At 41.5% G+C, this 26,935-nt stretch overlaps 1 protein-coding gene across 1 annotated transcript in view; it reads right to left on the bottom strand.

Annotated features, from left to right (window-relative positions):
- KCNK1 (potassium two pore domain channel subfamily K member 1) overlaps window positions 1–17,082 on the bottom strand; it is a 47,044-nt gene extending 29,962 nt beyond the window's left edge. Inside the window, exon 1 of the mRNA XM_077811837.1 lies at window positions 16,728–17,082. Within this exon, the coding sequence (XP_077667963.1) occupies window positions 16,728–17,082 (355 nt within the window). The remainder of the gene's footprint in view (window positions 1–16,727) is intronic.
- Window positions 17,083–26,935: the final 9,853 nt, after the last annotated feature.

The following is a 26,935-nucleotide window of genomic DNA, read 5'->3' as shown; positions in this document are numbered from 1 at the left end:
TTGAGGATCTGGACTATAGTGACCCTAAAGCTGACAAAGCAGCAACGGAGGATTATTCCCCTGCTATGGGGGAAATTCTGGGTTGTCCTCCAGCAGGGGAGTATATCAGGGCAGGGTCGGGAGGTTCCAGGTGTAGGAGGGAGGAAAAAGCTGGCAAATTACATGCTCCACCAGTCACTGACCAACACTGCTCTAGCTGATATAAGTTAAAGCTGCCCCATGGCTGCTCTAATTTGGGCCAAAAACTGGCTTTGCTGCTCATTGGCCTCATGATTGGAGAGGCCAGAAAGCTGGCATGGAACTATCTTTGCCATCCCCTTCCTTCAGCTGCAACACTCATGTGTTCAGTCCAGCTGAGGACTCTGCCCATATTCCCTGTCAAAGGTAATGCTTGGAGGAGTGGATTTTTAAAATTAAACTATATATATATATATATATACACACACACACACACACACACACACACACACAGACTCACATTAAAATAGGAATTCTTTCAGTTCCCAGTTTGTCAGACTAAGTAGTGTATGAAACCTTAACAATACAGCAACGTTTTTTCTTCAAGAAGGCAACATAGGAACAACTGCCAGACTGGAACAGACCCATTGTCCATTGAGTCCAGCATCCTGTCTCTGACAATGGCCAGCACCAGGTGTAAAAACCCTGTAGTAGGTTGGTGTGGGATAATCTGCCCTCCACATTAGACCTCAGCCTGATTTCTCATTAATTACAGATTAAACTTCATGCTTCAGCACTTAAGTCAGTCTCCCTTCCAAAAATTGTTAATGATAATTCTGGATATTCTTGATATCTAATATCCTTTTTGAATCTTGCTTAAGAGCTAGCGTTAACAATTTGTGACAGTTCCACAATTTAATTATACATGGCTGAAAAAGTATTTCATCCATCAGTTTTGAATTTGCCAAAACCACTTTTGATTTCACGGACTGTCCCCTTCTGTTTTTGTTATTGGATCAGGAGAACGGAATTCCCAAGCTAACAATCAATTAATTGTTTTTGTGTACTTTTATCACGTCCCTCTCATTCATCACCTTTCTAAGGTAAGCAATTCCAGTCTTTTCAATCTTTCTTCATAGGAAAGCTTTTTCAGGCCCTTGATCAAGCTTGTTGCCCTTTTTTGAACCCCCTCTAGTTCTGCAATATCTTCGAATGGGCCGACCAGTACTGCACAGCTTTCTAAATGAGACCACACCACTGATTTGTATAAAGGCATTATCGTATTTTTTGTTTCAGAGTAGCAGCCGTGTTAGTCTGTCTTCGCAAGAAGAAAAGAAGTACTTGTGGCACCTTAGAAACAAACAAATTTATCTGAGCATAAGTTTTTGTGAGCTACAGCTCACTTCATCGGATGCATGCAGTAGAAAATACAGTGGGGAGATTTTATATACACAGAGAACATGAAACAATGGGTGTTACCATACACACTGTAATAAGAGTGATCAGGTAAGGTGAGCTATTACCAGCAGGAGGGAAAAAAAACCTTTTGTAGTGATAATCAAGGTGGGCCATTTCCAGCAGTTGACAGGAACAGTAGGGAGGAAAATAAACATGGGAAAATAGTTTTACTTTGTGTAATGACACATCCACTCCCAGTCTTTATTCAAGCCTATGTTAATTGTGTCTAGTTTGCAAATTAATTCCAATTCAGCAGTGTCTCGTTGGAGTCTGTTTCTGAAGTTTTTGTTGTTGAAGAATTCACACTTTTAGGTCTGTAATCGAGTGATCAAAGAGATTGAAGTGTTCTCCAACTGGTTTTTGAATGTTATAATTCTTGACGTCTGATTTGAGTCCATTTATTCTTTTACGTAGAGACTGTCCAGTTTGGCCAATGTACATGGCAGATGGGCATTGCTGGCACATGATGGCATATATCACATTGGTAGATGTGCAGGTGAATGAGCCTCTGATAGTGTGGCTGATGTGATTAGGCTCTGTGATGGAGTCCCCTGAATAGATATGTGGACACAGTTGGCAACGGGCTTTGTTGCAAGGATAGGTTCCTGGGTTACTGGTTTTGTTGTGTGGTGTATGGTTGCTGGTGAGTATTTGCTTCAGGCTGGGGGGGCTGTCTGTAAGCGAGGACTGGCCTGTCTCCCAAGATCTCTGATAGTAACGGGTCGTCCTTCAGCATAGGTTGTAGATCCTTGATGATGCGTTGGAGAGGTTTTAGTTGAGGGCTGAAGGTGATGGCTAGTGGCGTTCTGTTATTTTCTTTGTTGGGCCTGTCCTGCAGTAGGTAACTTCTGGGTACTCTTCTGGCTATGTCAATCTGTTTCTTCACTTCAGCAGGTGGGTATTGTAGTTGTAAGAACGCTTGATAGAGATCTTTTTGTATTATTCACCATTCCATTCCTTATGGACTCCAGCATCTTGCTGGCTTTTTTGACTGCAGCCACACATTGAGCGGAAGTCTTTATTGAGCTGTCTAGAACAATGCTCAGAGCCTTTTCTTTAGCTGATATAGTTAATTTGGATCCCCATAAGGTGAACCAGTTTAATTTTTTTCCCCTTCAATGTCTGTTACTTGGCATTTATTGACAGTTTCATTTGCCATTGTACTCCCGTGTACCTAACTTGTATAAATCTCTCTGAACTTTCTCACAGTCTTGACTAACTTTAATAACTTTGTATCATCTGCAATTTTTGCTACCACACTACTCACCCTCCTTTCCAGATCATTAAACATGGGATCTAATACAGAACCTTGAGACATCCCACTGTTAACCTGATGCCATGATGAAAGTAGATCATTTAATCTTACTGTCTGCTTCCAGTCTCCTAGGCAGTTTTTGATCCATGACAAAAACTTTGCCCCTCACCCCATGACTCCTTAGTTTGTTAGCAGCCACTTCTGAGGGACTTTTCCAGAGGCCTTCTGAAAATATAAGTTAGCTATGTCAACCAGTTCTTTTATCCACTACTCTGCCATGTTCAAAGAAGTCTGAGATATTAGTGAGGCATAATTTTCCTTTGCAGAAACCATGCTGGTTAGAACCTATCATATCATGATCTTCCAGGTGTTTGTTATTCTATTTTTAATTAGTTACTGTTTCATTCAATTTGCCAGGTACAGGTATAAGGCTCTGTACACACCACCTGTAGCACCCCCTTATGTCAGGGTGTGATGCAGAAAGGGGTTCTCAGCCAGCAGAAGGTGCTGGGGGATATCTGCCTCTCGACAGGTCATCTGTGGCTCAGTCCCCTGGCTAAATCACAAAGTCCAACTCCCTTACAGGGTAATAAAAAGGTCCAAACAAAAATCCTAACAAATCCTAAGTAATAATTCTTCTTTGGTCCCTCTTGGGCCAAACTAATAACCACTTCTTCTCCAGCAGGATTGCCCACACGGCCTCCCTGCCCCAGGGACCCCAGCAATTTACCTCTGGTATCACCCTGCTCCCACTTACAAGACCTATCCCAGGACTTCTCCCATGGAAACCTAACCTGCTCCCCTGTGGGTTTGTTCTACCCTCTTTAGGCCCTAACTCAGGGCTTCCCCAACAGGAATCTAGTCTACTCTACTCCCTATGGGTTTTGTCCTACCAGCTCCTTCTTACTCTTTTCCCAGAAAGGCAATTCTACCTGTTGGACTTTCTGATCTAGAGGCCTGCAGCAGCTCTCTTCCCAGAGCCCAATGAGAGGCACTCCCACACTGCCTCCCTTCCCCAGGGACCCTGCAAACTCTCTCAATATTAACTCCAAGTCCTCATTCAAGGCCTAACCCCACCTCCTATAGACCCCTTCCAGCCTACTACAGAGCTTCTTTAGAACTCTGTCTCTCCCCTTTCCTTTTAAGCAACTTTTCCTTTATATAGTTCTAGCAGCCACTTTCTATTCAGCTGCTCCATTACTAATTATCTAAAGGGACACCACCTGGAGCACCTTATTATTCCCAAGCGTAGCCCACAGGATCCTCAAGGGCCAATTATGCTCTGGCCCCATGACAGGATCACTCATATATAATTCCCCAGATCATCCCCAGAGCCTTTTTTAAAATATAGGTACAAACTTGATACCCCCCAATCCTCTTGAAACAGTGGCTGATTTTTAATGAGAGATTGCATATTTTTGTTTGTACTTAAGATCTCCAGAACTCTTGGATGTAGATCATCTGGGCCTGTTGACCTATTGGTTTTAAATGATCACTTTGCTCCAGCTCTACTTCTGACACCCCTGTCTCATCTTTACTACCCAGATTACCTTTATTAACATGGAGTTTTTTTAACTCATATGGATGATTCTGCCTTCCTATACATGCACACAACTTGCATGGAGCACAGTCCTTAGCTGCACTGAACTCATGGTTGGGACACATAAGTGAAGAGGGTACACAGGGGTACCTTGAAACCATTTATATTCCTCATCTAATCATGGGGCCAGCACACTGGCCCCCTATTTTGCAGGTTGCTTAGGTAATATCCAACCTGCCAGATACTGACACAGTGCATTGCGCTGTACCTTTGCCTCCTCTCACTTTCAGACAGCCCCAACAAAACCCTTGCACTGAGGATGCCAGGAAGGACTGGTGTGAAATTAACGAGGATTCGCTCATACTAAGGAAATCATGAGCTGTTTCTTTAAGGCAGCTTTAAGTCGCAAAGTGACCTTAGCAAGGCAAAGCATGTGGTCCTCTGCTTTTTTTCTTTTTTAAATAACCTCTTTAACAAATTATACTTTCCTGTAGATGGTAAGTAACAAATGGGCATTAGTTAAAAAGCTGGACACAAAACACCTAGTCAAAGTCAGGCACATTCCTCTTGTCGGTAGCCACACTGTAATACAGAAATTTAAATGAGCCACAATTGGTATATTCGGGGAAGTAGTTACGCAGTAGCATCTCAGTGATCTGAGTCAGAAGTGACCAGCTGTGCTGATATGATAGATTTAAAAATTCCTGGAGGTTGATGGCACAGAGTTTGTAAAAAAAAATCACGTAAAAATATTGTAAATAATTTTAGAAGCTGACATGCCTTATATACACCTGAAAATCAACCTCAGCTCCTTGGCCAACATCCATTTAATGCACTGAAACAGTTAGTGGACATTGGTTCATTTGTAAGTAAGTATACCATAAGGGAGATTTTTAAAAACTAGGGTTTTACTTGGATTTTTTAAAAAACAATACTTAACCATTTTCTCTCTCCAAATGCAGTACAAACATCAGTTTGTTATTTTAGGCTAGAGACCAAATGATAGAGGAAATTTACTGTTTCTTCTTTTACTTTATTTAGACCATCAAAAGGAGTTTTTATATTTTAGTTCAATAAGAATCACATGGGAAATTGATTTTCACACATCCATTTTGGTATGAGCTAAGAATGAAATTGACTTTTGTCATCACTTCATACTGTATTAATGGAAAAACATAGACGTGTCCTGTAGCCATAAGCCACCTAAACTCCCCAGAGATTCTAATCACAGATTATGTTGTCTATGGGATAAAATGCTTGGTTTACGTTGAACTGAACTTTATCAGGAGTGAAGAGCAACTGAAAGTTTTGCTTTTACTAAAATTTCTATTTCCCCCCCATTGATTTAAATAGGTCTTATCTCTGTTACAAAGCAAACACCAAAAAGTATTACAGGACACAGTTGGGTCTTACTACCTCAACTTAGGGCTCTATTATATGGGTTTATGGGGACCAAGTAATTTGTAGTGTGCTACATTGGCCCTTGGAATATAAAAACACTGCTACTTTTTAATGTTTCCTTATAATTCAGTCCTTCCAGATGTTTAACCATTTTTGTTGTTTTTCTCAAAATTTCCTCCAATTTGTCAATAACTTTCTGGTAATAAGATGTTCAGAACAATGCAGCATTCTAGGCATGTCTGTCCAGGACGATGTAGATTGTGACCTTGTTCAACCATGATGGGATTTCTCTGCACGTACATTGCCTTCCCCAGCTCTGCACTGCAGCCTCAATTTACATTACTGTATTCAAGTATCCCCTTCTTAGTGAAAAATCTGTGTAACAGAGTAGCTGGCCAATTAAAAGAAAATGGGCTCAGCTCTTCTGTTCCACTGTAAGTGCTCCCAGCTGAGCCACTTAAGAGAGCAGGGCAGCACCTGGGGGCTATAAAGAGTCAGTGAGGGGTCAAAGCAGACTCGGGGTTTGGCTAGATTTGTTATCACTTCAATCTGCCCACACTAGCCAATGACACTGAAACCAGCCCTAGAAAATATGAATAGGGAAAGCACTGAGGAAGGCTGGATGCAAACGAGGAAAAAGAAAAGGGTAGATTCTTTAGAGCCAGCAGAAGGAGCAGAAAATGGGTAGGCAGGAATGGGATATGGGGGAAAAATTACCTAATAGTGAAATCCCTGGCAAAGGGCATAAAGATAGGGGATGTCAACCCCCAGATGACTTCAGAAGGGTTCAGAAAAAAGTGCTGGAGATATAGAGCTTGTCTACATGTGCAGCACTGCCGCTGTAGTGCTTAGTTAGGACACTACCTATGCCAGCAGGAGAATTTCTCTCATCAGCCTAGGTACTCCATCTCCCCGAGAGGCAGTAACTATGTCAATGGGAGAAGCCCTACTGCAACATAGCACTGTCTACAGAGGGGATTAGGTTAGTATAACTATGATGTGGATTTCCCCCTGAGCGACACAATTATATGTCATACATTTGTAGTGTGGACCAGGGCTTAGTACGAGCTAGGAAACTACCTGATGGAGACTTGTAAGTGAAGAGCAAAAACAAAAGAACAAGAAGAGAAGCTCCTTAAGACAAAGGTGCTAGGAAAGCTAAAAATAAGCTGAGCTACCCAGGTTTCTAACTGAAATGAGAGGGGTGGTATATGGTGTGCCATTTGGAATGTCAGAAAAGGAAATAAAGGAATAGGTGAAAATAAGGTGATATATGCAAGATGGTAACTAGCAGAAGAGGAGGTGATAGCTGTGCTGGTCACATTTAAGAGAAGGACACTTCCAGATAGAGTAACATGGGGTGCATGGGGTAATATCCTTTTATTGGACCAACTTCTGTGAAAGAGACAAGGCTTTGAGCTTACACAGAGCTCTTCTTCAGGTCTGGGAAGGGTGCACAGCATGTCACAGCTAAATACAAGGTGTCTCTAACATCCTGGGACCAACATGGATACAACACCATTGCAAATATCTTTAGGGTATCAGATGTTCTGAACTAAGCCCTATTATATATATATATATATATATATATATATACACACATACATACACACACACAAACACACACACCCCTCCTCCACTGAAATGCTACAGGTGTCCAAAGATTTGGTCACGTAGCAAATACTTCCAAAAGGAAATTAAGGTGTGGCAAGTGTGGAGGTAACTATTCACATATCTGTGAGGAACAGACAGAATGAATATATTCTAACTGTGGAGGAAAACACAGCTCAACATATGAAGGATGTATTGAGGCAAAGCAAGCTAGAGAAATATAAAAACCAAAATCATTAACATCATCTCATACGCAGAAGCTGCCAGAAGATACCTAAAATAAAAAAAAAGGGGAAAAAAGAAAACCCAGTATGGGGACAGGGATTATCAAGCAACAGAACACTGGGAAGGAAGTGATGAGTGACATTGGGGTAGAAGGAGATGATATGCTACTTATAGAAAAATAGAGATTTGTTGCATTTATGACTGAAGTCAATTTGTACTCCTCAGACAGGAATGCAAACAGCGAACATGAGAATTACAGTTAAAGCTGCTGAAAAGTACCTACCAGCTAGCACCCTATCAGTGGAATGACTTGATACTTTCCTAAGTGAAGGAAATATTGAAGGGTAAGAGAATGAGGGTGACTAATAGCTGGAATACACAGTCTTATAGCAAGTAAGTAGGAATTAAAGAAATGTATTACTGACATGAAAACAAAGCTTGACATATTATATATGCAAGAGATTTGGCTAACAGAAAAACTAGACTATAAAAATCACAGGATATGGAATACAGAAATATGACAGAAAAATAGGAAAGGGTGGGGCTGGGCTGTCTGCACCTTCATTAAGGAGAATCTAAACAACCTGGAAGTAGAGGTTAAAAAGCTAAATATTGAGTCTAATGCTACTGAGATACTGATACAAAACAACTCTGTCTCTCTCAGGCGATATGTTTATAACCTGTGCAGAAAACTAGAGGCTATATAACTGAAAGAAAGAAATGCAGGTGTCACATGCCCATACAATATCTGTGGTGATCTGAACAGTCACAACAGTTTATAGGAATGTAGGACAAATGATACAAATGGAAAATGTCCATAGGAATTTTGGGATGATAATAAGTAATATTAAATAAGGCACCTACCAGGTTCTGTGAAGAGGACAGATGCCTCTCTTGCCTAGACTTGGGAATAGCTTCTAGTAACATAGGAAGCAAATGCAGCTGGGAAATATACAGAGAGAAGGGAATGGATAGTGACCACTTCCCAGCATTAATTACATATAAAGGAAAAGGACATATTGAAGACAAGAATAAAACCCCCATTTGGAACCTTTTAAAAAAAAAGGCAAATTGGAAACTCTTTAGACACAAGTGAGGAATATGTGGGTGAGCAGAGGAGAAGGAATTCTGTAGTAACGTTACAAAGGGAATTATAAAGACAGCCAGCCTACCCATTCCTAAAATACCTACCCTAATTAAAGATAGTAAAAAGTATACCATGGTGGAACAAGGAATGTGACAAGGTAATTAAGGAAAGGAACAAGGCATATAAGAATGAAAAAACTACATTAAATTGATAGGACTTATTGACATATTAAAAAAAATAAGGCAGTTGCACAAGCGCTATAAAAAAGGACAAAGAAAGAAAGCCGGATGCAATACTGCTGGAAAGTAAATAAAGATGTACAAGCAACTTTGGGAAATGACTGGAATAAAGAGTAAGAGCAACACAATACCAAGCTTTGAAGTGGAAGGCCATGTAGTAATAAGCTCCAACAAAGAATAAGTGGAAATTCTGGTTGCCATGTTTCAAAAAGTGAGCAATGATGAGGATCAGAGGATAGAAATTAGGGAAAGGAAAAGAACATTTCTTAATAACTATCAGATGATGAAGAGGTGGGTGGATGGTGTGGATCTTATTTTAAATGAAAACCTCAGGATGAGGGAACTCCAAAAAGTGATAAGGAGCAAAAGCATGCACCAGGGAAAAACAAAATAAGCTTTGAAATGCTTAAACACAAAGGTGATGAAAACCTATCTGATTCCTTATCAGAGTTGCAGGTATTATACAATGGCAAGTTTGACAGCAGAAACGATATATTTAATGAAATATTACTACTAGCAACCAAACTGGCTTGGTGGGCTTACCTGCTGATGTCTCATTGCTGGAGAACTGGACCCCAAGGAACAGTGAGGATGCCAGGGGGAGTGAGGGATGCTCCCCTGGCAGGGATGATCCTTGATGGAATCTTCCCCCTTTTAAAAGGTGGCTCCCTATGGGCAACTATAATCCTCTTAGGTCAGCTCTGTAGGAGCCACATGGCCCATGCCCCAGGCCCTGGCAATCACCCAGAAGTGCTGCAGAGACAAAGGGCCTTGGCCTCATACTGCCTTCCTGGGATCTGCATGGATACTGGAGGGATGCACAGGTTTTGGGGTCTATGCTACTGGAGCAAGACAGGTGAAGGAAGGGACCCCTGATAGAATGACATGTGGGAAACTCCATGAACAGAATTGCAGGGAGTTTTCCTTCTCCTTCACCTGCCCGCCATGGACATTACCATGGTAAAGAGCGCTCTAACCCTGTATTGCTAATCTTTCTTCATCACTTTGTGTTACCCTTCAGTCTTCACTGGTGCTACCAACACTCCCAATTTGATATAGTCTGTAATTAAATGCACTGTTTAACTTCACTTCCAAATCATTAATAAGTATGTTAATTAAAACTAGACCTAATGAAGAATGGTCTTTGAGAGTCAAATGATATTTGAACTATATCAACTGTAACCAAGGATGGATCATATCACTTGCCTACCATACCCAAAGCACTTATTTTACCTTAATACAAAACTCACCATATTGAAATGCACCTCTGCTTGACCTTTCCCAATCAAGTAATTACAGAGGTCTGACTACTGTCAGCATCTAGCTACTGGTATCCCATACTCATCCTTATTCAGGACCAAATAGAAATTTTAAGTTGGCACATCGCTGTTGCTGTGCTTCATACCTCTAAAAGTAGCACAATATAAGAAATACCTACTCAATCACCCAAAATACAGGTAATGCAAGATAAATTCCGGAAGACATTCTGGTACACACCCACCATATTGCAATCATCAACCCTTCCAGGTTCAGAGACATGCTGGAGGTGTAGTAACTCACTCTCCTCATTAAAACATTGGCGATCTGGCTGGAGCAAAGGAAATCTCCTTTCCACCCCAAGACAAGTGCATTACAAATGCACTTCACCCTTCTGCAAACCTCCACCTTGTTTTTCTGAATGAAGACAACCCCATACTATCCTACTTTTTAAAACGTATTCTCACAGCTCCATTACAGTGAGATGCTGGAAAGAACCAAGGTGCCCCTCATCCCCACTGGCTGAGTGAAAAATGAAACCGGTGTCCAGGTTCATAATGAAAAATGGTCAGCCAGCCTAGACTTATTCTCCCATTCCTAGGAAATGCTGCAAGACAGTCTCACATCAGGCATGTCCCATGCTGGAACACATCACAAAGTAGGGTCTTAACCTATTGGATCAGTGATAAATCAATTTGTATGCTCCCCCCTGCCTATTAGTTCAGGTTTCATAAACAGAGGTAACTATCCTCTTCTTCAAACCCTTCCACCACCTTCCTTTTTCATTCTGTTTCCACTCACAGACTTGCCATCCCTTTGTACGTTAGAAATGGGACAGAACTGCACACTGACAGGCAACATGTGTTACCTGGACAGTGACCAACATCCAGGACAAAAATTATTCTTTTTTAATTAAAGTAAGCACATTTACAATTAAATTTTGACTTACACATTATGGCCTGATCCTACAAACAACCACCTCTAGGCAGAGCACTGCAAGCAGAGCCATTGCCACCAACAGGCCCACTTGTGGCAGCTAGGACCCTGCCAGGCAGCAAGCACCTATGAGCTGGGCTCTTAAGTAGTTCAAGTTCTTGAGGGTTTCCAATTAACTACTATTTTTTAAAATACATTCATGTATTATTTTTAAATGGTTTATGTTGTAGGTACCTAGCGAGGGAGTTCCTTTTGCATGTACTCTGTTCATATCTGATTCTGTGTATCTATTGACATTTTTCATGAAGGAATAAAGTTACTAAAAAAAGAACCTAAAGCCAGTCCCAGCAGCACTCAACTAATGTCTTTGCCATTTGTGATTACCCCTTGTGTGCCTGAGTTTTTAATCCTGTGATAATGCACATATCCGGCCAATCCGAATTATTTTCAGATAATATTTTACCTGACTTTGCCTATTCCACATAGTCCTTGCATTTATGTGTAGGCACACTATTTGTAACAATTTTTTTTAGTCACCTTTTTATTTTCTTCTTCGGGTCACCCTCATCTCCACATTGTTCAAGTGAAAGGACATAGCAGATTTTTTTTTTTAAATTAAATTCAAATCTTTCTCCTCTATACTCTTTCTACTTAATTTAAAGCTATGTAACAAGCCCGGTCAGCTTTGAACCCAGGAAACGGGTATCCTGTCAATAAGTGATGATCATCCAATCCATTCTGCTCACAGAAAGCATTTCAGTGATCCATGAATACAATACATCCTCTTCACAACACAGGGCTATTCACTGGTTGGTCTAAGCATTAGTATTGTTTTTCCTGCACTTGCCCTTACTGTTTTGGGGGGAGAGGAGGAAGACAGTTTAGATGTACAACAATTTTTAACTTCTGAACGTTGAAAACAGTTATGTTTCTTAATACATAGTGAAGAGGACAACTGTGATGCTTCCCAGCGGTACCCAGGGTTGCAAGACACCTCACCTCTACCTTCCCTTAGCCTAAGGAAGTCTAGTCTGTGCTGTGTGGATCAGCTCCCTGAAACAATCAGCCTCTGGCAGCACAACCATTACCTTCCAGGCCTCATTTTCTTCATACCAACAGGTGCATACCAACCCGAGTCGTCGGAGAGTTTCCTGCAGAGTCCAGCCCCTGATCTGTTGAACACTCATAGAATTACCAGGCCTGCTATTCCCAAAGAAACAGAACACGTCAACTTGTGAACTATCGTACACATACAATATTATTAATGTTTGTTATGGTAGTGCCTACAGACCTATGAAAAATGGGGCCCCATTGTGCTAGGTCCTGTATATATACACTGCAAACTAAAATAATAAAACGGATTGTTTTTTAAACATAAATGGAACAACGTTTTTGTTTTCCTCACTTCAAGATTCCATCCAAAACAACTGTGGATTGGATTCGGCCCACTGAAAGAAGTACAATTCTCTCCCCTTCTGACAGTGATGGATTCATTTTAATTTCAAACATACAGAGGAAATATTTCAGAGTAGCAGCCATGTTAGTCTGTATCTGCAAAAAGAACAGGAGTACTTGTGGCACCTTAGAGACTAACACATTTATTTGAGCATAAACTGTCATGGGCTACAGCTCACTTCACTGAGAACATGAAACACATGTTCTCTGTGTATATAAAATCGTCCTGCTGTATTTTCCACTGCATGCATCCAATGAAGTGGACTGTAGCCCACGAAAGCTTATGCTCAAATAAATTTGTTAGTCTCTAAGGTACCACAAGTACTCCAGTTATTTTAGAGGAAATATTGCGGCTGCTGATGTTTTGGACCTATATGCCTTTTGACTGCAGTTGACTAAGTTTTGAAAGGTCACTAAAAAGAGGGTTTTCAAAAAGTTTATTAATATATGGGATGACTGCACGTATGTTCAAGTATTCACCTTTGAGGGTCTCTGTGATCTAATCAGCTAAACACTTGAGGCCTTATGCAGATGAACTGTAAATGATACAGTTGAGTCCAAAACCAAATCCCACTGCTTTGTTTATTTGAGTGGTGCTGAACTTTTTGTACGTTTCCTCATCCCTAATGTAAAACTTATCAAAGTTATTAAGAACCATATTTCAGTTTTCTGTATTAACATTTTTATTTTATAAAGAGATTATCAGCAAGAAAAGAGTATATAGGATTAGATATCAAAATGTATAATTTTCCATAATGTATCGGAATACTATATAACAAAATATAAATTTGAAGATTAAAAATACCTCTTAAATACTTAACATAAACATTTTAATATTCTCCAATAGATAAGAACACTCAGTTTCACTGATTAGGAATGAAGATATTGCATTGTAGTGTTACAGTATAAAGTCCACACAATTAGTACTTGGGCTTATAACTCTTCAGTGTATGTGACAAATTTACAATTACTGAAAAACTAGAGGTTCAGTGTGTTAAATTACTAAAATTATCATTCCAAATCTTCAGTTAGCGTCTCAGAAATCACTGATGTAGCTACTAAACGTATGCTGCCTGTAATTTAAAAACTTTATTTCTGTAAAATGCTTAACTGCCAAACATTTAACTTACATTTCTTGTTATCCCAAAGATTATCATAACTAAACAAAAAGATAAGTACAAACCTCTGTAGTGAATGTTTTACTATAAAAAACATTCATATTAATTAAAAAACCACATAAATTAGTCCATATTTTCAACATCAAAAACTTTTTTTTATTTAAAACAGACAATATTTGCTCTAATCTGACAGTAAGTATCAGAGTCAGACCAGGTAAATACACTGTGATTCATTAAATAGCATTCTCGTTATCAGCTGATATCTTTAATGGAAAAGGGAATTGCTTACTACCAAACTTGCATCTTTTCTAACAGTACCAAAATACCGCCAAGACACTCATTTAATGGAAAAGTTTTCAATTTTAAGGGAGTTTTCAAAAGCACCTCACACTTATGAAAGAGGACACTTATTTGTTTCAATGATCACTTAAAACTTGGCCATTCAAATCATCACAGTCCAACCTTCCTGGCACACATACCTATACTGTCCCTTAAAGGGACACTGTCAACTTAAATTTGATGCTTTTTACAAATTTTAAATTTTGTAAAAAGCAAGATTTTATAAAACCTAAAACAAAACAATTTCCACAACTTTTAAAAAATCCCAATGAAAGTAGTGTTTTTAAGCAAATATACATTCTCCTGTAGTGCTGTAGACTCAGAGTACACCAGAAATTTTAAATTGAAACTGACTACATAAACAAAAGTGAAAATTGCTTCATTGATTTTCATTATCCAAACTGAAAGAAATGCAAAAAAAACCCAAAGTAAGAGCAGTGAGCCAGATTTTAAAAGGTATATAGATGCCTAAAGATGTGGATAGGCACCTATTCGGATTTTCAAAAGCACCTTGGTGTCTAACTCCCTTTGATTTCATGGAGTTAGAGCCATAGGCACCCATCTGCACTTTTAGAGGCCTAAATACCTTTAAAAAATATGGCCCATAGTGACAATTAGGTTGTATTTTTAAAGATGTTTCACTTTTAAGAATTTAAAGTGTTAAGCAACATGGGTAAAGCAATTTGTGTTGGCAACACAAATTCTACTCTCAGTCACAAGGGTCTGTCTACACAGGAATAAAAAACCCACAGCAGGCATGGGTCAGCTGACTCAGGCTCCTGGGACTCAGGCTGTGGGGCTAAAAATTGCTGTGTAGATGTTTGGGCTCGGGGAGTTCTGGGACCCTGTGAGCCCAAGTCTGTCAGCTGACCCAGGTCAGCCATGGCTGTCTTTTATCCCTGTGTAGATGTACCTTTAATTTCCCTTAAATAGGAGGATTGTTGGGTGGTGTAGAGTCACACAGCAGCTGCAATATCACTCATAGAGACCCCCTGTAGTATCCTCACAAAGGGGACATTTCCTCTTCACTCTGGCTATCCCCATCTGCCAGAATGGACCCTTGGAGCCATGGGCAGGTGGGCATAAATTAAAGATTTGTGGAAAATACCCATGGCCAGTCACAGATTCCAGGGACTGTGAAGGTGAGTAAAGCCACACTAGGTGCAGCTCATGGTGGAGGAATCAAGCACAGTTCAGACATAGCTCAGAACCTGGGCCATGAATTTTAAGCTGACGGTATCTCTTTAAGAAAAAATGTTAGGGTTTTTGAGCTAGTAGCGCACAAGTAGGCAGATGGATCAAAGCTTAACTACATAGTAAACATCTTGGGGCAGATACTGTGGCATAGTTCAAACAAATAAGAAAACACAATACAATTTTGGAAGGTACTCCCAAAATATGAATATCAAGAGTACCCAAAGTGAAAGCATATGCTGAATTAGTTATGGGTGTGTTCTTTTTCCAGCTACACAGGATGAGCAGTTGTTTTTTCCACTGTGAAAAGAAACTTGCCTCACTAAGTGACTTTATACATAATGAGAAAAGGAGTACTGGAGAGATCATGACGACAGAACCTGGGTCCTGATTCTCGCCAGCATTACTCTAATATTACACCAGCATAAGCGCCTTGATTTCAGTGGAGTTACACCAGCATAACACTACGGTGAAATCAGGCCCCTGAAGTTTTCAGTTTTCTTCCAGTTACCACCAAATCATACACCAGTGGAGATACTATGGTTTTATACTTATGTAACTGGGAACAGAATCATGGCCAATGGTATTACGCCAGCACAAATGAGAAAATAATTTAGTTACCTTGATTTATGTAAGACTGAGAAGTACTATTTTTTCCACACCAGCATTCCTCCCACCCCCACCTATGTAACCAATCTATGTAACCTCCCCACTGAGCACTGTAGAAAAGGAGAAAAGGCCAGGATGGCTACAATCCCCACCACTGATTTGAGACCCCCAAAAGAGTTGTGACACTCCCCCCCCCCCAACTACTGATGCCAGATATAAACCAAGAATGCAAAGTGGTTTGAACAGGTACTTTAGTAAATGTTGCCAATTATTCTCCTCCCCACAAACAAACCCAGCAACCCTTTTTGCAATGTAGGGAAACCCTCTCTGTTCACCCTTGACAAAAAGCAGCAGTTTTACTCAAACTCTTCTGGTTTATGCAACACTAAAAAAAAAAAAAAAAAAAAAAAACCATCAAAGCAAATACTATCCACTTGGCTGCCACTTAAGTTTTCTTGATAAGAAGACTGGACCTCGGGATGTAAAGGAGTTTCCTTTCTTCTCTTACCCTTAGCTCCCCAAGAGAAAGAAGGAAAGAAAGAAAGGGGCCTAGGAGGGGTTCTTCTCCCTGGGATTCCGTGCACCTTCCACAAGAGTGGAAAGGAGGACAAGAGATGGAGAGGGCCACGGGGACAGATGGGATGGGAATGAAGAGGTGCTAGTGCAGGGATACGGGGTCCTGTGGGGAGGGGAGGAAGAAGGAGTCTGTGGGTGCAGGAAAGGGATAGAGAAGGAAGCCCCAGGGGGCAGGTGGACGGTGCCTGCGCGCAAGGAGATGAAGGGGCGAGGAGAGATGCAGCAGTCCTTGGATGCAGAGGGGATAGAGGCACCCTGGGGGCAGGGGGGTGGTGCAGAGAGAGGGGTTGGGAGATGAAGACAGAGCAGCCCATGAATGCAGAGGGGATAAAGGCACCCTGAGGGCAGGGGGGTGGAAGACAGAGCAGCCCATTGGGTGCAGATGGGAATGGAGAAGCCCTGGGTGCAGAGGGGCCTGGGGGGCTGGAGAGGGGGGAGGCGGCGGTGGGCGCCGAGAGGGGCCCCTTACCCGTGGTGGAGAGCACGGTGCTGGCGAAGAAGAGCGCGGAGGTGAAGTCCCAGTTCCAGTTGCCCGAGGCGTTGCCCAGCACGGACACGCCGTAGTTGCTGGCCTCCAGCACCCGCCGCAGGAACTGCTCCAGCTGCTGCTCCGACAGGCACTCGTGCTCCTCAAGGAAGCGCCGCTTCAGCTTGCGCAGCTCCTGGCGCAGCAGGTCCTCGTAGGGCAGCTCCACCGAGGAGAAGACCACGGCGCCGAAGACCAGGTAGAGCAGGTAGCCCAGCACCAGGAAGGCGAAGCACCAGGCGGAGCGGTGCCTCTCCACCAGCCGCACGCACGAGCAGCCGGCCAGGGACTGCAGCATCTTCCGCCGCCGCCCCGCCGCTCCCGCCGATCGAGCTGGCCCCGCGCCCCGGGGAAGCGCGCGCGGCAGGGAGGGAGCCTCCTCGCTCAGCCAGCGCCTGCGGGCCGGGCTCGCTCCGCAGCAGCCTCCAGGGCAGCGGCGAGGATCAGGCCCGCCCTGGTTGGCGGGGTGGGGGATACGGACTGGCCAGCGGCCCGCCCTCCCAAAGCCACACGCCGGCCGGCCGGCCCCAGCCGCTTCTCCGGTTCCTGTTTCCTTTCTGTGACTTTCAGGCTAAAAAGCGCCGCTGATGTGGCACTCACGTGGTTTCCCGGCTCAGGTAACCAGCAATGGAGCAGCCGCCCTGCTCGGGGTGGATGCTATTTATTCCCGGGCGAGCTCGCACGCACAGAGCCCAGCCTGAGCCCGTCCCCCCGCGCCTCGCATGCCCCCGCCTTGCCCCCCGGGTACACAGAGGACCCTGCTGCTATCTTGGGCTTGGCGCTAGATAAGGAACAGCTTGCCACGGCTCTGTTGATGAACCCTGCCCCACACCGAACTGATAGCAGGGACAGATGGAAAACGGAGGGGGGTGCAACAGAACAAAGGTGTGTGTGTGTGAGATCTGAAATGCTTCACTTCCTCTGCTAGCCCAATGTGAGACGAGCAAGGGAAGTCTCCTATGACCCCGGCCGGTTCCGGAAACTTAGCCTGCCCCAGGGATGGGGGCCTCCGTGTGCACACAGCCCATGAAGGGGCCAGTTCTGCCACTGCCATGATGCTGAATTCCTGAGGTATATAATGTATAACATCAAATTAGGGTGAGATGCAGGTAACATTGGGGTTCTAAAGAAGTAACATTCCTAGAAATGTATTATGTAGTCCCACAAATCAATTGGCAGCAGTTCAGTTACACAGCTGAGTCAGTCTCTAAGGTGCCACAAGTCCTCCTTTTCTTTTTGCAAATACAGACTAACATGGCTGCTACTCTGAAATCTCAACCTAGTATCTTTCAGCAACACTAAATTGTCTTTAAATATATTTATTAGCTGTAAAACATTGATACATAATGAACAGTGCTACAGAAATCAGTAATGATGATTAATAATGAATGTTGTCTAAAAGAGTGCAATGCAAAACTGTTGAAGCGAGCATTTGGAGCAAACATTTCTGGCTTCCATCTAAGACTGTGTATTTAAAAGTCATTAAATACAGAGTCATAAAACTTCACTGAGTAATGACACACAACACACACACACCTGGGCTCATTTCCTCCAACAGCTTAATCATTAATTCCCCCAAATTCCAGATTCCTTATGTAATTAAAAACACCATTTAAATGAAAGCAATATTTTTTAGGCATTGGGCTTTCATCTTCATCAAATGCATTCAGTGTGACCAAGATACAGTAAATTGTTTCCCAAAATATAACAGCATCAAATAGATACTCTTCTGGTTATGGATAGGGGTGGACAAACGAGTTAATTTAAATATAACAATCAACCTCCACCTTTTCCTAACCCCCAAAACAAATGTCCTTTTAAAGTTAGAAACTGTTTAGTTAAGAATGCACCTCTTCTGAGGGGCAATAGAAAACTGTACAGTTACCTCTGCTGTGACCAAACATTTACATAAACCTTCAATAGGATCCTACTGGACTCCCAGCTATTTCCTCAGCTCTTCATTTTTGTGAATCAGTTACTCTCATACAGCCCCATGCCTGCCTAGAGAGAGACTTGAGTCTCTTTGCTGCCCCAAAATTTCACAACTCTTAACTCTGTGACCTTTCCTCCAAAGATCATCAGAAATATGGGACATGGGGATCAGTCAGAGTATAACAGAGCTGGGCTTTTTCACTTAAGCATTCAAACTCTTGCTCTCAAACCAAACTTTCTGGCATTTTGAATTTTGACCAACACTGTGTAAGATAGTGTTTTAATTCACAGCCCCCAAGTTATACATTTGTCTCAGAATCTGTACCAATCATGTAGTGAAATATTCCATAGCAATGTATATACAACAGGGAACAGAGAGAAGGATATTGTGATATTGACTTGTCTGGGTTTAATACGATCATATTTTTGCATTCAGCTATATAACAAGATTAATCTTAAAGTAAGATCTGACTCTTTGCCCATCTCACTTTGCTAGTCAAGATCAGTTTTACATAGGAATTGGCCAAGTGGATCAGATCAGTGAATCTAATCTAGTATCTTGTCACTGAAGGTGCAAAAAATCCTGCAATAGTTTGTTATGGGATAGCCTGTCTCCAGGAAATTTTTCTTCCTTATCCTTTTAAAGTTACCTCATTAAACCACATCACCACTTGACCCTGCCGCTGGCTAAATCCCTAATTTCCTTTGTGCTGGGAAGGATGCTGCCCCTGTTGTAGGGAAAAAAGGTCTTGGGACAGATGCCAGTGCTCCCCATGGCACTGAGCCCAGTGCTGAGGCATGAATAAACTTGTCTGCAAGCTGCCTGTTCTGTAGGGTAAGATCACACATTCTTCCAATTCTGCATCTTCCTATATTCCTACTAGTGACAAGTTGTAGAGGACAAAACTGGAGGTCCTCCTGATTTTCCCCACAAAACTAAGCTGGCAGCCACATTTCTGTGACCTTTATGCCTCGTCTGAATGCCAAATGTGGCAGGGAGTCACTGATCTTCTTTAGCACCACCACAGAGCAGCGGTGGCAGTCTTTTCTTGTAGTCAGTCAAGAGGCTTCTCCAGTGTGTAGTCCAGAAAGAATGGGGCATCATTTTCTAGATTATCCTCTTCCAGTGTATCCAAAGAATTTAAGGATCTCATGCCAGATTTTTTAGAAAGTGTTACGAATTATACCTGACAGGTCACGCACACAAACTGCTGCGAATTATATCCGATAGGTCACGCACAGTTCGAGTCTAGGCTGAGGCACACGAACAAAGTCCACAACTGCAGAGTTCCCAAAGATACTAAGTTTATTACGCTCGAGCGTGGTGCTCCCTGCTAATCAGGAGGGGACCCCGCATGCAGGTTACACAAAGATTATATACCTTTTAGCAAAGCACGTTGCCCTCGTGCATCGGAAACCTTAGCCAATAGACAAACCCTTCCCTTATCTACCACCTATCCCTGCTAGGTACATTCCCCATGCTAAACCATTACTTCAGCTACATTACATGGTCCTAAAGCAATGCATCAGTAACTTTTCTTATCAGGATGGGAGGCCCACATCAAGGCAAGAAGGCAGGGAGTTAGGAACAGACAAAGAACAGAAACCAGGAGTCAAGACAGGCTGGAAACAAGGGGGACGGTTTTCACAGGAATGCAGTATCTAAGGAACACTCCTCTTGGTGCATGATGTGCTTGCTTTTAGACAATGGTTGGTGGGCCCCAAACCAAAATGGAGTCACATATGCTAACTTTTCCTTAACAAAAGGTATGTAAGTACTCAGTGAGATTTTCAAAAGCACTAAGGCACTTAATAACTATTGCTTTCTATAGGTGTTAGGCACCAAGATGATTTTGAAAATCCCATTAGGTGCCTAAGTACCTTTAAAAATCTGGCCCCTTATTTAATGAGAATGATCCTAGATGAAAATATCCCTTTAAGTACCCACCTTCTATTAGGAGTAAGTAATAATATTGAAAAACTTTTGAACTCCGTGCAACATAGCAAATTAAGTCCCCTGCCTGAACCCACATCATGTGGGCAATCTTCATTCTGCTGATGTCATACTGTGGTTATCAGAGCAGTCATTACTTCTGGAGAACCTGAAATAAACAAATTAGTCTCAAAGAAGTTACACTGAGAAGACTGAATTGCAATAATGAACTGCAGCGTCCTTCATGACCTTCCTTCAAATTTGGCTTTAGGGAAAAATCAGAGATGCATTAAATGTAGGAAATTGAAACCTTAAATAGTCAAATCATAAATTATTATGACAGTATCAGCCAGTAACGTAGGCCTTCTATGAATTCACTTATAAAGGATCCTCACAAAGTCAGTTAGTCCTATGGACACATTTTATTAATAAAAAAAGACAAAAACTATTCCCTTCCACATCCTGTGGTATCCATTAGAACTCCTAAATGAGGACTAAAATATACCTAGAATCTCCACTTCTTAGTGGGTCACATACCAGAGGAATTACTCTACAGCATTGGATGTATTTGTGCTTGTAGATATGTATATCACTCTGCTTGCCTGCTCTGCTCTTGTGAGCAGAGGGCACAGATTTATAAGAATCCTACCCCCACAGCTTTGTGATGCACCAACAAGAAAGACGTAAGTTGAGACGCAGAAAATTAGTAGCCATGTTTTGCTGTTCCACTTGAACTAAAAGGAGTCCTGCCTAAATTGGATTATCAAATAAACATCTTTAAAAGTCAAAGTACACCATCTGATTTTATCCAATAAAATAATGTTTCAAGGGAGGACTTCTTCCCAACCTAATGTAGCAATAGGAAAAAGACAGTAGTAGGAGATAGATGCATTCAGGGTTTTAAAATTGATCAGACACATTTTTGACAGAAAAGCTATTGCTATGGAAGATGAAAGGGACAGCAGAATTTGTCCATAACATTTTCAATATCCTGCCTGGTCTTAAGCTAGAGGGATCAATGAGATAGATGTAGATAGAGTAGCTTCTTCAGATAATCCTTTTCTGTCAGAAATGGTGCATAAAATGTCCACAAAAGCGAAATCTACCAATTCGTGGCAGCAAAAAAAAGAGTGCAGCTGGTTATGGGTTATATTTAGAGAAAGGATGAGGTAATGGAATGGTATGATTTAGAATGCTTATTTTCCATATGAATAGCCAGACAAACTTTTTCTAAACTGTTAGTCATCCACATTCTTTGTAAAGTAATATTCCTTAGATTTGCAATAAAGACTTGTGTGACCTATTACCTCAATGTCCTGAATATATTAGTGATGGATATGCACTTTTCATAGTGTAATCAGTCGATATCCAATAGGAAAGGTAATTTCCCTTTGTAATAATTTGTAATAAGGTTTGCCCTATTGGCTATAGTATTAGCCAAATATGAATTTGGTCATGCTGAGGGTAACCCTTCCTAGCTTATTAATAGTTCATATTCTGGCACAGCATTAGCTTTGAAGTAAGTTCTCCAGTAATGAACAAGGCTCTTTCTGCACCATCCCTTAAACTGCACCTAACTCTGAAAGCCACTTTGGTAGTGTAGACATAACCTCTTATGTCGGTATAACTTATGTGACTCAGGGATGTGAATAAACCACCCCTCCCCCAAGTGACATAAGTTACACCACTATAAGAGCTGGTGTGGACAGCACTGTGTCAGTGGGAGAGCTGCTACCCACGGCTCGTTGAGGTTGAATTAAATCAAATCAACAGAAGAGCTCTCCCCCATCATCTTAGAGCTGCAACATTAGAGATTTTTCAGCTTTGTAGACCCCCTTACAATATGCACAAACAGGAAAAGTTAAGGTTGTACATACAAGCTTAACTTTCACGGTTCTTGACTTTTGAATGCATGCAGTAGTGAATGAACCAGTTGTTGAGGGAGAATTTAAAAAAAAAAGTTTCTTTTGGTACGAAACACTTGATTAGAGATGTAGTGATGTAATAGTCAGTTACGCTGTTTTAGGATCCGCACTAGCCATGGAGTTTGGAAACATAGGTTGCACGGTAGATGCATGAACGGGTGTGCAGGTTATAGTTGCAGTTGGATTGTTTTGCCACTTAATACTATTGTCTTACTTTTTGGCTCCTATTTAGGGAAGTGAATGATCTGGCATGCTTAGCTTCACCTTCTGTTTCATGCACTAGCACCCTGTTTCTGAGTTTGAACTAAATATTTAGAGGAAGATTTACATTAAATTGCACATTTAAAATGAAAATATTTCAATTAATACTGGATACTAGTATCAGAGGGGTAGCCGCGTTAGTCTGTATCCACAAAAGCAACGAGGAGTCTGGTGGCACCTTAAAGACTAACAGATTTATTTGGGCAAATAAATGTTAGTCTTTAAGGTGCCACTGGACTCGTTGTTTCTGTGGATACTAGTGAACTCTCTTCCCCACCCCCTTCTTTCTTTTTAAATACAAAAAACTTATACTCTGGCAATGTCCCTACCTTTACTATACCCCAGGGGGTGGCCCTGGAAGAAGCAGTGGGAAACAAAGCAGACACCGTCCACCTATTCCAGATCCAATAATTGCCCCCTGTTTAACCACTCTAGATTCTCATCTTCTTCCTCCCACACATCAGGCAGTGGGGTGGTGGAAAAGGGGATGGAGAGCTTACAAATTCAATACTCTTCAGTCTCTCTGGCTGAATGAGATGACTCTTCAGATGGTGATCGGTCAATCTGTTTCTTTAGCCATTGCCGTGGCTTTCCTCTCAACGAAAGCTGTTGCGTGCTTGGGCTTGGCCTCACTGCCTTTCAAGCTGAAGGTGATGAGATTTGTGGTAGGTCTAATTATTCTCCAGTCATAGGCCAGCTGATCAGAAAACACTCAATTCCCACTGCCTCTCTCATGCAGACACCTCTCACTATTACAGTTGATCATTCTGTTGTTCCAGTGGAATACAATTATTGTGGGGAGCTCATGAGCTTGGAGAGCAAGGCATCTGAGGCGTAGAATGCCTGTTTCACTGAGGATCAAAATTTTTCTTAACTCGTCTCTCATACCACTATGTGAGCATTACATTAACTAGGTTACTTCCCCTAACCCCCAGACTGAAACTGCTTTATACCTTAACTGAAAAGGTACCTCCTAAGGCAAGTTAATTAAACAAACAGATCAAAACAAGCATAAAAATGTTCACGTGCTTAAGTGTACTGGCATTTGAAAATATTAACTCTAAAATACTTGTGAATATTGTTTTAATTTTTTGGAGGCTGATTTTGACTGCGGTGTGGGCTTGTGTGTTTTACTTTCCAAATCCCTTGTGACTCTCCCCAGGAGTTCAGGATAGTATCTCACTGTGCCTTTGCCAGATGTGCTTCTCTGGCAATCTCAGGTAATCTGTGCCATATAAGTCTTGTTGTGGAGATGAGGTCAGGTTCTGCAGCATCCCAAGGACCAATGGGCTTCTACTTTTTTTCTTAATGTTTTATGAAAGGTTATCCTCATTGTGAGGTAGAAGAATGGTGCTGATACAGTGCCATGCAGGCACAAAAACTGCTACCTGAGTAATGTCTGCTTGTATCTGGCTGACATATGAAAAATGGCTGGCCTAATGATGCAATACAGAGCAGCTGGTGGGGGCTGATTACCTAGAGGAGACATTATGGAGTGCAATTTATGGTACAGATTTTGGAGCTGCATTTGCTGCTTACACCCACTTACGCCACTTTGGAAAGGCTCATTCTCCTGGCTGTCCCGCCTCAGCAGGGACAGTTTTGGTAGGTCTAACTCACACCCGCACTGGCGCTTCTCTTTGAAAATGATCAGTGGGTGAAAATTCCACCAGCACCTGTTATTACAAGCACAAAAACCCACTTCAGAGACCTGAACCTTGTGAAAAGTTAGTCCTTTTATTCAGAGGTAAAGAAAACAAGCGACACTGTCCTACTTTTTCCCTCAACTGTGTCATGACTCAATCAAACCTGAATCCGAGTCCTATTTTCACCTACTGACTCACAACCAAACTATCAAACTTATCAAAAAAGGATTACAAAACACTGTCATTCAAACCAATTAAGATCTTCTTGCAACTCCTGAATCATCTTTTATATAAAGTTCATACTGAAACTTTTAAGATTTTAGAAAAGGTTTTATCTAACCTATCCGTCTAAGGCACTAATCCATCAAACACTTTCACTTTAAGGCAAACATTTTGATAGAGTACCTCAGGGCAGTAAAGAAGTCTGGTGAACTAAAAGTTGCCTTTAATATTAAGGCTTCTTGATTTCTGACGGAGACAGATGAAGTGCTGTACACTCTTGTCTTTATTTTCTGACAACTGGATTAATTTCTCCCCCCCCCCCCCCAGGTATACAGACAGCTATTTACAGCTTTCACTTGATTGGGGAGCTCTAGGTCAAATACCTTAAAAGAATCCTTTAGTGGTTAAAGAAGGAGATGTGTGTCCATTTGCTTTTACTTAAATTTAGCCACCTTTGATGCTGTTCTTTCATTTTCTTGGTTTCATGTATTTTATCACTGAATGTACAAACATAGAATTTCACCCCACTTCTTGCACAAAGTTGAAATGTAATGTTGGTATGCAGAGCTCATCAAATGCTGAGGAAGAAATACCAAAAAAACCCAAACCAAAACAAACAAACTACTGTTATTTGCCCCACTCAGCATGCTAGAAAATTGGGAAATATAGGTTTTGATACTGCAAGGTACTTAAGTACATCCATACTCAATCAGCACATAGTCCCACTGAAGTTAATGAGAATACCCACATGCGTAAGTATTTTGCTGAATCGGGGCTTTAAGAAAACCAACAAGGAGTCCGGTGGCACCTTAAAGACTAACAGATTTGGGCATAAGCTCAGATGCATCTGAAGACGTGTTTAACCCACGAAAACTTATGCCCAAATAAATCTGTTAGTCTTTAAAGTGCCACCAGACTCCTTGTTTTTGTGGAGACAAACATGGCTACCTCCGATACGGGGCTTTAAGGTGATCCAGTATGGAGTAGGTGCCTAACTTTTGGCACACAAGTTGAAATATTTTTGCCACAGTAACATATTGAGGTCCTTTCAATAGAGCACAGACATAATGCTGATAAAAAAAGCACCATGACCAAGCAGGAATTAGATGGCAGCATGGCCTTGCCCTTTCCAGTAATGTCACTGCAATACTTGTAAGTAAAGGATGCTCATAAGATAAATTTACTGTTTTCCAGTGTATACTGAACTTGCAGAATCACTAGGCAAACTCCCTGATGCACGGTTGTCAGGAAGAATTCCCTCACTGAGCGAGCAAGCTAGACAATCAATGCACTTTCATTAGCCTATCAAAAATACAGTAGGTTTCAAGTGACTATTGAAGAAAAGTGGTAGAAACAAACATCTGGCCCAAGGTACTTACTCTGTAATATGTTAACAGGGGAAATCACATTAACTGAGTAAATTCTTAAGTACATGTGGTCATATGACCCATTAAGGAGAACAATATCAATGTGTGAGAGATACTAATAATCAGACTAACACAGCTGCTACTCTGAAACCTAACAAAATAGTGTATTCAAGCATAGTCACAAATATTATTAAAGGATTTGAAGAAGAGCTATGACGTAGCACCAAAAGCTCTATACAATTAGAGTAGTGCCAGACAGACAGCAGGTGTTTCAAAGGGCTTACAACTTAAAGGCACAAAGAAATAAAACAAGAGAAGACGAAGTGCACATATGGCTGCTACAGGCTGAATTGCGAAACCAGTGAAGAATCATGTTATTGTGTACTCTTAAGAGAAGCATATTGTGTATTTACTTCAAACTTTGAGATCTTGGGAGAAGAGCACTATGTAAGAGCTATGAATTATTATTGTTAATTTTCCTACTCTGTTGAAAAAGTAATTATGCCTAAGGTTACAAAGAAACTTCTGGGCAAGTTATTCTATAATTGCCCATTATAAGGATTCTTGGAATACTAGCTAAGATATTTATATGCCTCCCCATCACCACAGTATCTGAGGCCTCTCTCTTTAATGCATTTATCCTCACAAGTGCTATTATATCTATTTTACAGATCTGGAGCTGAGGCATAAAGAGACTAAGGGGCAGATTTTCAAAGGTGTTTAGATGCCAAAAGATGCACATAGGCACCCAGTGGTATTTTCAAAAGTGCCTTAAGCAGATTAGGCACCTAACTCCTACTGAAATTCTAACTCAGTGTGCTTTTGTAAATTCCCACTAGATGCCCATTGCATTCTTAGGTGCCTA

Source organism: Eretmochelys imbricata, chromosome 3 (assembly GCF_965152235.1).
Source record: "Eretmochelys imbricata isolate rEreImb1 chromosome 3, rEreImb1.hap1, whole genome shotgun sequence".
Taxonomy (NCBI): Eukaryota; Metazoa; Chordata; order Testudines; family Cheloniidae; genus Eretmochelys; species Eretmochelys imbricata.
The sequence above is the reverse complement of the archived record's forward strand: the minus strand, read 5'-3'. Positions and strand labels throughout refer to the sequence as shown.